The 10,045-nt window shown below is 39.5% G+C and overlaps 2 protein-coding genes across 3 annotated transcripts; one reads left to right on the plus strand and one right to left on the minus strand.

Annotated features, from left to right (window-relative positions):
• Nucleotides 1-272: 272 nt before the first annotated feature.
• On the minus strand, nucleotides 273-3,630 carry LOC119484062 (inositol 1,4,5-trisphosphate receptor-interacting protein). Of its 2 annotated transcripts, none has more exons than XM_037762601.1 (2): nucleotides 2,811-3,630; nucleotides 273-2,434 (listed from the first exon to the last, which is right to left on the minus strand). In XM_037762601.1, the coding sequence occupies exon 2, from the start codon at nucleotides 2,420-2,422 to the stop codon at nucleotides 509-511; it is 1,914 nt and encodes a 637-aa protein (XP_037618529.1). In that variant the 5' UTR covers nucleotides 2,423-2,434; nucleotides 2,811-3,630; the 3' UTR covers nucleotides 273-508. The 2 variants fall into 2 exon arrangements, with proteins under 2 accessions (XP_037618529.1, XP_037618528.1); XM_037762600.1 differs by having other exon boundaries at nucleotides 2,729-3,628.
• A 450-nt stretch (nucleotides 3,631-4,080) lies between these two features.
• LOC119484193 (calcium homeostasis modulator protein 1) lies at nucleotides 4,081-8,416 on the plus strand. Its single transcript, XM_037762859.1, has 3 exons — nucleotides 4,081-5,083; nucleotides 5,793-6,386; nucleotides 7,675-8,416. Exons 2-3 carry the CDS (start codon nucleotides 5,841-5,843, stop codon nucleotides 8,185-8,187), a joined length of 1,059 nt encoding a protein of 352 aa, XP_037618787.1. The 5' UTR covers nucleotides 4,081-5,083; nucleotides 5,793-5,840; the 3' UTR covers nucleotides 8,188-8,416.
• Nucleotides 8,417-10,045: the final 1,629 nt, after the last annotated feature.

Consider the following 10,045-nt stretch of genomic DNA (forward strand, 5'->3'; position numbering starts at 1 on the left):
GTTCCTCAAGGTCTTGGTGTTTTAATGTGGTGTTTTGGAGGAATTATTGATTTTTATCAATTCTCAAGTGGTTAAAAAAAATTGTTTAATTAGCACCAACTCTGTGTAACAAATGATATCAACCCAAAAATTGCTGCAACAACTTATGAGACATAAAGCGTGGGAATGGTCATCATATACTTCCATCATAATGTTCTAAACCCTTATACACATTTACAATTTATTTTAATTAAATAATTAATTCATGTTTATTTCTTATTTGACTAGAACAACTTAACACACAGTACTGAGCTGCATCTCAAATTAATCTTCAAGTTCCCAACTTTCAGATGATGTACACCACTTCTATGTGACATCTACTGTTGACCTGCTATCTCCCCCTAAAAAAAACCTGTACCCCCATAATAAATAGACACAAATGGGTCCATTGTGAGTCTCAGAGGGCTCTAAATTGCACACTAAAATCAAGTGATGTTTTTTAAATGGAACAATTGAGACCGTTAATACACTAATCAACATAATCATGTATCAGCATATGTGCATTTCTAAGCATTTCCTGGAAATGCAGTACAGCATTTCTGTAGATGCAGTTGTGTACCACAAGGGGATGGAAGAGATTCACTTTCTTTGCTGCAGTAAATTCAGCAGGAAGTTCAATAACCCTCTGACTTAAAGGGTTTCCAATGAGAACATGGTGCAGCAGCTTTTTCTCGAGGCTTCTCCCCATGAAGGACAATAAGTCTCGTAGTCTAAAAGCCACATAGCCGGGTCTCCACTGCGACGGGTCTTTGGTCAAAAGCAGATGCATTAGTGCAGTTTTGAAATGAGAATCCTTGAGGGCACAACTTCCTGACAGTGCTGTCTGTCTCTTGTGAAGGAAACGTGCAATTTCAAGAGTTTGACTGTGGCATGAGTCTACAGGCAGGAGTTTAGAGATGTGTTCCAGGAAACGATCCTCATAGTTGGTCAGGGAGAGCGTCCAGAATGCATCCAAGTTGTTTGGGGAGCAACGAGTAATGAAGAAATGGGCGTCAGCGTTGAGTTTAACCACAGGATTCATACTGAAGCTAATTGTCTTCCCCGATCTGAATCGAACTGTCAGAGCACCTGGAGCACCGATGTAGCGAATGTTCAGCTCAAACTCGTACTTGTGTGAAATCTGTTCCCACGCTTGTTTGATGGTGCTCTGAAACCATCTGTTGACCTGTGATTTGGACAGCAAGGGGGAGTTCTTCATGCAAAGAAGGCCATCACAAGCATCGGCCATTTTCATCTTCTCAGTCTCGCAATGCAGCAAGCACACCATATCATCTGAATTGGGAGACTGACAGTGGCAGCCATTTGGGATTTCCTTATTTTCCACAAGTTTGATTTGACCGCAGACTTGCATATCTGGCAGCAGGTCACTTGCTTGGTTGTTCCAGAGCAGACACTCGAAACCATAGGGATCAGGCGGGGTAAAGGGGACGACGATATCACACTCATTCACTTTCTGAAAGTCCTCGATCACCATTCCGCCATTTCTACCGCAGACGGCCCTCATGGCCTCCAATAGATCCTGTGCAAAACCCTCCAAAAACTCTTTACACTTCTTATCAGATGAGACTTGAACACATTTAGAGTGAAATCGCTGCAGAGTGTCGCTGTCCGGTAGCCGCACTTCAGCAGCGGTGCAGGTCACAGTGAAGGCTCCGGTTTCTTCTGGTTTCATTTGGGATTTTTTCCCAAGGTATTTCCTAAAGAGGCGGATCAAAGAAATGATGGATAGCGTGTTCCATATGTACCAGAGACAGTCGCCCTCCCAGTCAGAGATGGCCTCTGAAGTTTCATTTTCTGATGTCGTGGTGTGAAGGTGTGACAGAGGGGATTCTTGCTCTTTGGAGCTGAACACTTCTTTCTCCCCTGACTTTTCTTGTTGCTCTTGTGGTCTGTTTGGGTCTGTAAATGAGCCATCAGTCTGGATGTGTTTACTCTTCATATCCAGCTGTAAATTCCCATGTTGCTCATGATCAATTTGTGGTGCCTTCAGAGGAGTCTCGGGTTCACTTTTGGAGTTTTGAGGCCAACTTGGATCTGCTATAAAATGTCCCCCTTCTGGTGAGTTATGATCAGCACCGCCTCCCTCTGAATCTTGCTTGGTGACATCTTCTAAGACTGACTTTTCATCTTTTCCAGTAACACTTTGATCAGACTGAATGTTTTTTACGTCATCCAGAGGCCCTCTATTGTCAGTGTGTGTCATTTCCTCGTCGACGGGTGCCATTTCATGGTCCACTTTCTCTCCTCCTCTCTGCAGCCTCTCTTCATGCTTTTGCATGCCCACTGTGGTGACCTCATCCCATTCCTCAACGCTGGGGTCGTCCCTCGGTGACATTAGGAGACCCAGAGCCACCACAAACACTCGCAGCAGAGTATCTTGCATTGCCACTTCTGTCTGTGAATGAGTCAAACAGCATAAAGATTTGTTTAAAAAATTAAGTCATTTTTAAAAAAAGCTCTCTTGAAATATGCAAAAACAAGAATGAATAGAAATCCCTGCAATTACATGAAAACTTTATGAGAAACTATCCTGCAGGCAAATTTCATAATGATGCAAAGCAAGTAAGAAGGAAGCTACTTCCTCGATGGCCTGGAAGCATCCTCTTTACTCATCTCTATGATTACATTGTATATCAAACATCATTTATCACTGCACTCAACATTAAAGGAGAAGAACAAGAATACGCACCAAAAGAAGTGATTAATTATCTCAGCTCTGCAACGCTCCGGTAATGTGTGAGTAGGTACAAAGGAGGAAGCAAGAGACTAACCTTGCACAGCCACAGGCTCTGTGAACTCTTCCTATTTTAGATGTCGTTGTGAGGTTGTCTTGCGTGACTTATTTCCTGCACACCCTGCCCATGTGTTCTGCTGTGACATCTTCCTGTGTGAATACATGTTAGAAGACAGATAGCACAGACTTCCTGTAAGTTTAACTGCACATTCAGAAGAGGCTGAAGTGAACCATTTTCACTGAAGTCACTGAATGAATCATAAACTTTCACAATGTATTATATTACGTTATGAAGGACCAAGCATTAGGCCATACACTATTGTAAACTCTCTGAGACCCATAATAGACCTGTTTTTGTCTTTTTTTTTTGTTCAGGGTTTTTTTAGGTGGAGATAGCAGGTCAACAGTAAATGTCACATAGAAGTGGTGTACATCATGTGAAAGCTGGGAACCTGAAGATTAATTTGAGATGCAGCTTAGCTTGGTGTGTCAAGTCGTTGTAGTCGTAAACCAGAAATAAACATGAATTAAGTAATCAATTAAAATAAATTGTGAAAATGTATAAGGGTTTAGATCATTATGATAGAAGTATATGGTGGCTATGATAGAATATTTTTCCAAACAGCTGACTTTGAGTCTTTTTTTTGTGCTTGTGTGTTGATATACTGTATATGCGTATGTATGTGCATATGTAAATGTGTGAATATGCTTATGCATGTATTGCGTTAATATGCATTATTTACCTATTCTATTGTTTATGTTGTGAATTTCCTTGAAAAGCACTGCTTATGGCTTAAAAAAGTGCTCTCTAAACAACATTTTCCTACAAAAAATCCCATGCTCACTTATGTCTCATAAATTGTTGCAGCAATTTTTGGGTTGATATAATTTCTTATACAGATTTGGTGCTACATTAAACCATTTTTTACCATTCGAGAATTGATAAAAAAAAAAAAAGATCAATAATCCCTCCAAAATACCACATTAACATACCACAAAAACTTTTGACATTTGGAGATTTCTGCAAGAATTGCATTTTTCGGTGACTGGATGGCGAGCACTTCTGTTGTGTAAACTACTCAGAAACCCCCTTTATTGACAATCTAGCTAGGAAAGCCATCCATCCTCTGAATGCTCTAGGTCTTTAGTTTGTGGCTGTAAAGTTTCATGAGGCTGTGATTATCCTAGAGGTCACCACGGGTAATTTTATACAGTGAGCTCAAGCATCAAAAAATGGTTTCACTACAATGAAATGGCTACTATGGGGACTAACATCATCACACATTAATACAATTGGGCTCATTGGATCCACAAGAGTCTCAGCTTTACAGTGATACCCAATTTATACAATTCCAAGACTGTTTAGGGACCGCAGTGTGCAGAAATATTCATAAAACATATCTTTTAGAACAGGTGAGAATAATACTACACTAATACAAACTGCTTTGTTTTTCATATGATATCTGTACAACCACTCCAGCTCTAAAACTGAACCTGCTAAAGCCTCTCAAAGACAGTAAAGTCAGTCAGGATTGTGTGCCTCAGGGGGTTAAAATAAAAACAATGTGTGGAAAATGGTTAAAGTCTATGAATAAGAGAATAAGCCCTTGCCTTTTATCTTCTTGTGGGCTTCTAACTGGTTTGTCGAGCTCTGCCTCATTCAGTTGGTGCAGTTGAGTTCAAAGGGCTACATGTAGGTGAAATAAAGTAACAAATACCTTGGAGATGTAATGATTATGATATTTTGCCCGAGACTGATTTATTTGTTTCTGATTTAACAAGTGGAAACAGATTCACCCTTCACCTCTTCGACAACAACCAAATGTTCTAGCCAAAGCCAGGGATATTTGAATGGTGTGAGGCCATGTTTGCATGTCTGGATTGTTCTGGCTGCAGCTGAACAACGCTGCATCCCCGAAGTTCAGGTAACCTGAGTTAACACTACTACATTCATATAAGAAAGAAAGAAAGAGAGAAAGAAAAAGTGAATTGTGAAAGGACTGTCTGGAAGTGTGTTTCTGAGAGCTGTAACAGGTTTACTTTTGAGGAAATGTGCGCTGAATGAGGATCTTTTGTTACATCACACTGAACACCTGTGAAGGGAGGGGTGTGATGGCAGATGATGTGGTCGGCTTTGAACATCACCCCAGAGGAGTCGAGAAACACCTTTCAGTCGGTCAGAGCTACGATGTCCAATAAGTGTACAAAGAACATCAAGTTATTTACCCTGGACTATATTTTCACTATATGATTTTGTTTCCTATCCTGGATCTTTCCTTTCCTTTTGTTCATCCACTCTTAAGAAAAGAGGTAAGAGTGTGTTTGTGATGCTCCTTTCTGATCAATATCTATGGGATGCCTGACTTTGTATTATTATTAGGGCTGTCAATCGATTAAAATATTTAATCACGATTAATCGCATGATTGTCCATAGTTAATCGCGATTAATTGCAAATTCATTGCACATTTTTTATCCGTTCAAAATGTACCTTAAAGGGAGATTTGGCAAGTATTTAATATTCATCTCATATCAACATGGGTGTGGGCAAATATGATTGCTTTAAGCAAATGTGTGTATATATATTATATTATATTTATTATTGCTAAATGCAGTACCTGTGAGGGTTTCTGAACAATATGTGTCATTGTTTTGTGTTGTTAATTAATTTCCAATAATAAATATATACATACATTTGCATAAAGCAGCATATTTGCCCACTCCCATGTTGATAAGAGTATTAAATACTTGACAAATCTCCCTTTAAGGTACATTTTGAACAGATAAAAAATATCGATGGACAGCCCTAGTTGTGATGTATAATCCCTGTATAAAGAGGTTCCTATCGAAGAGTGATAACTCGATTGCTACTAAATTTCCATTTAATACAATAGGAAAATGGTTTCATAGCACACTGGTTCTCAAATGAATTATGTGTGAAACAAGAATCAGCATACTGTGGTGCCTTTTCTACCACTCTTTCACCGACTGATTTCAAACTTCCTGCACTTGTTTTCACAGATTTAATTCCATCTTCTGAACTAAAGATCCACCACATCATCTCCCAAAATGGATAAGTTTCGTATGATGTTCCAGTTCCTCCAATCCAACCAGGAATCTTTTATGAATGGGATCTGTGGTATCATGGCACTCGCTAGTGCCCAGATGTACTCTGCCTTTGAGTTCAACTGCCCCTGTATGCCAGAATACAACTACACCTATGGGATCGGACTGCTCATTATTCCACCTATATGGTTCTTCCTGTTAGGTTTTGTATTGAACAATAATGTGTCAGTGCTCGCAGAGGAATGGAAGAGACCCATAGGGAAACGGATCAAGGACCCAACGATTCTTCGCTACATGTTTATCTCAATCACACAGAGATCCTTGATAGCACCTATGGTGTGGGTGTCTGTCACTCTCATGGACGGGAAGAGCTTCCTCTGTGCTTTCAGCATCAACTTGGATATTGACAAGTTTGGGAATTACAGTGTGATGACGGGGCTGTCAGAGATGGAGAGGATCAAACTGCTGGCGAGGATTCCATGCAAAGACCTATTTGAGCATCAGGAGATAAGAGTGGCAACATCACGATACATCAAGTGTATATCACAGGTAGCCTGCTGGTTTTATTCAGAGCTTTTCTGTGGATGGTTTTAAACTGCGGGGGTTGTTAGCTGGCATGCTTTTGACAGAGACAGACCCGGAGACAATTTTGACAATTTTAAAGACAAAATGTCAGTTAAATGGCAACATTTGAATAACATAGGGGGAATTCTGGCTTAAATGTGAAAAATAAATCTAATAGAAGTGGCTACTACTGTTTTCCCCATGGCGGCCGGGTCACAAACTGTCATTTTACAGCTAAACAGTACACTACAAGATGTTTCTGAAAACATTTTAGGTGAGAAATAGGCATTACAGTAATAGAATATTGATTCATGACTGATCAGTTTTGCGAGTTTTGCTAGCAGTGATTGACAGCAGCTGTAGAGACTGCTCAGCTCTGATTGGTTGTTTTGGTTCAGGCGTGATGAAAATTTGCAAATGCCATTAGGAGCACAGGAGGAGACAAAGGAACATGATTTTTTCACAGATTATATGTCTCATGCACTACTGTCATGATTTGCATATTTGCTCAAAGTTACCAACTGCAGCTTTAATCTATGATAACTGTGGTTTTCACAATAGCACAATAGAAGCATTTTTTTTATTCATCTTTGTGTTTTCAGTGGGGAGGCTCTGATTAAAAGGGCATTGGTAATGTAAAGACTATATATATATATATATATATATATATATATATATTTATACGTATATGTATATATATAAATACACAGTAAGTGTGGCCAAAAGTTGGGGACACTTTCAGCAGGCAGTTTTCGAACTTCATCACACGATATGATGACAAAGCAAATAAAATTTCCTTGCTTTATTCCTCAAAAACTGTAGTTAACTTAAATCTCCCCACCCGGCCTTGCACTTTGAGCTCACTGAAGCTTTCCTGTTCGCTTATTAGAGGGATAGATAAGCCTCTAAATTTATTATTCATGGAACTGGGACCTATTTCAATCCATCCAAAAACACCCACACTGTTATTTAGGTCTTTGATCAGCCACAGGGCAATTATACAGGCTTAAAAGTAACATGTCTCTGAAAAGTCTATTGATATACAGATTCTGTTAATGAGTTATGAAACTGGCAGGGAGCTCTTAGATATGCTTTTTCAATCACGTGTTGGACTATTTGACTTCCACTATCTTTAGTATATGCAAGAACACCAACACAACACAAAGTCCATCTCTCTGTTGTCTGTATATTTTTCATAAACTGTATGTTTGAGTGCTCAGAAAGGCGGTCATTTTGCCACACTGATACATCTAATAATGGCTCTATTTTACAGGCATGTGGATGGATGTTTCTGCTCATGATGACCTTCACGGCCTTCCTGATCCGAGCCATTCGACCATGCTTCACTCAAGCCGCCTTCCTCAAGACCAAGTACTGGTCTCATTACATCGACATTGAGCGCAAGATGTTCGACGAGACCTGCAAGGAGCATGCCAAGAGTTTCGCCAAGGTTTGCATCCACCAGTACTTTGAGAACATCAGCGGGGAGATGCGCAGCTTCCACCACCATCGCTCCAGCAGGGACGAAAGCGACGACGAAGACGAGGATAACAAGAGAAGTGACGAAGACAAGCTTCTGGGTATCAGGGCCCAGGATGATATGAATAAGGTTTTATGGAACTGGCACACCTGTAAGCCAGCTCTGGCTCTGAGAAAGGACCAAATGGATGTTGAAAACAATGGCCATCTGAATGGAGAGGCCAACGGAGCAGCAAATGGATTTGTAAAGGGACACACCCATGACGTGGAGAAAAGGGAATGGGCAGTGTATTACAGTAAGGTCTGAGGAATTCAAAAGGACAAAGAAAAGCTCGCATTGGCTCTTCTTTAACTTCACAGGAATCATTTTGTTTCTATTAGCTAGTAATTTATCAAAGTTAGTTAGAAATATATTTGAATTAGAATTTTACTTCAATGCACAGAACATATAAATGAATATAAATTAAATTATATATACGATATAATATAAACACATATATACACACATATTCACATATATACACATATACGGTATATACACATATATGCACATACACACATATGCATATATATACATACATATATACACACATACACATACATACAATATACAGTATATATATACACATGTATATATACAGTATATACACACGCATATATACATACATATACGCACACATATATATCCTGTATATATATAGTTTGACTGATGGTACAACACTTGAGCATAATACAATTGCCAACATATCTCTAATTCACATCAGTTAACTAAAAAAAGATGTCTATTTCTGGGTGTCGCCCAAAAACCTGTTTGTTGTTTTTACTGTTGTCACAACTATTTTATCTACATGTCATGAATTACTGAAAACAACGTGTCACTGCTCTCTGAGGGACAGAGCTTGGCAAACATCTGAAGTCTGTAAAGTCTAGGCTGCAGAAGTAGAGCTGCTGTATACTGTAGTAAAGCATAATCACAGCACACTGGAGAGTTCTCATTGATCGACAACACTAGTGAATGTTTGTGTTGCTCTTAAGTGTGGGGCCACCATAAATATCCCCAGGGCACAAAACAAAGTGATAACATGGGTAATATAAGCAAAGAAAACAGCTCCATGCACGTCAAGCTCCTTGCTTTAAAGAGAGACATGTGTCACTTTTGATAGAAGAAATAACACAATATATTTATCGTCTTACAAATGAAAAGTTGAATTGATAAGAAAATGAAACACACTCTTGTTCAATTCAATACACTCATATGTTCTGCTACAGCCTTGCTTGGTCTGGTATGACCAGTAGCTTATGGTGGCTAACGTTAGCTAATGTTAGCTAGCTAGATAGTGCTGTTTAACTAACATTACTGAGTCAGTTTACAGAAATTTGTGATATCCTCTATATTTATGCAACTGTTACAGACTTTTTAGCATTTACTATTGTCCTGTAGCTGCCACTTGTAGCCACAGAGGCAAAAGTTACATATTCGCTGTAAAGGAACTATGTGTTTTCCTTTCGGGGATCTATTAAATGGAATATAATAAGTATGTTTTCATTAGTGTATAATCACCTGAAACTAAGAATTGTTGTTTTTTTCGTTAGCTTAGAATGAACCCTTCATATCTACATAGGAAGCAGGTCCTCTTCATAGAGTCCACTATGTTGCTCTTCTATGTTTCTACTGCTACTACCAGAACAGACAAACCAAACACTGGCTCAAGTGAGAGCCTTTTGTGTTTTTACGTTATATGATGGCCACCGTAGTTCTCCGACGTGCTTGTGAAACTACGGTAACGTGAGCCGCAGAGTGCAAAACCGTGGTACCGCCAGCCGCCGTCTGACTTCCGTTGCTCCTACAATAGTGTTGTTATGGTATGGATGGCCTCTGAGCGAGGCGAGCGGCGTTACCACAGTTTTGCACTCGGCGGCTCACAATACGGCAGTCTTGGAAAAGGAGGAATGAGCGATAGGGTACTCTGGTGGTTGCAATCTGCAACCACACCACTATTTTGCCAAATAAGGCACTGTACCTTTAATGCCACATTCAAGCCTAACAGTTTGATGGACTTCAGACAAATACTTTATCTGTACTGGCCCGTAACAAGAGTTTATCAGTGTTATTAGAATCATGTAAAAAATATCAACTCGGCCTTTCAAAAAAAACTAATTTCGTG

Source organism: Sebastes umbrosus, chromosome 3, assembly GCF_015220745.1.
Source record: "Sebastes umbrosus isolate fSebUmb1 chromosome 3, fSebUmb1.pri, whole genome shotgun sequence".
NCBI lineage: Eukaryota > Metazoa > Chordata > Actinopteri > Perciformes > Sebastidae > Sebastes > Sebastes umbrosus.

Excerpts from the sequence above, each read along its gene's own strand:
- LOC119484193 (XM_037762859.1), top strand. The coding sequence starts at position 5,841 with ATGGATAAGTTTCGTATGATGTTCCAGTTCCTCCAATCCAACCAGGAA. Across the intron at positions 6,387-7,674 it reads ACATCAAGTGTATATCACAG|GCATGTGGATGGATGTTTCT; the intron begins GTAGCCTGCTGG and ends TCTATTTTACAG.
- LOC119484062 (XM_037762601.1), bottom strand. The coding sequence starts at position 2,422 with ATGCAAGATACTCTGCTGCGAGTGTTTGTGGTGGCTCTGGGTCTCCTA.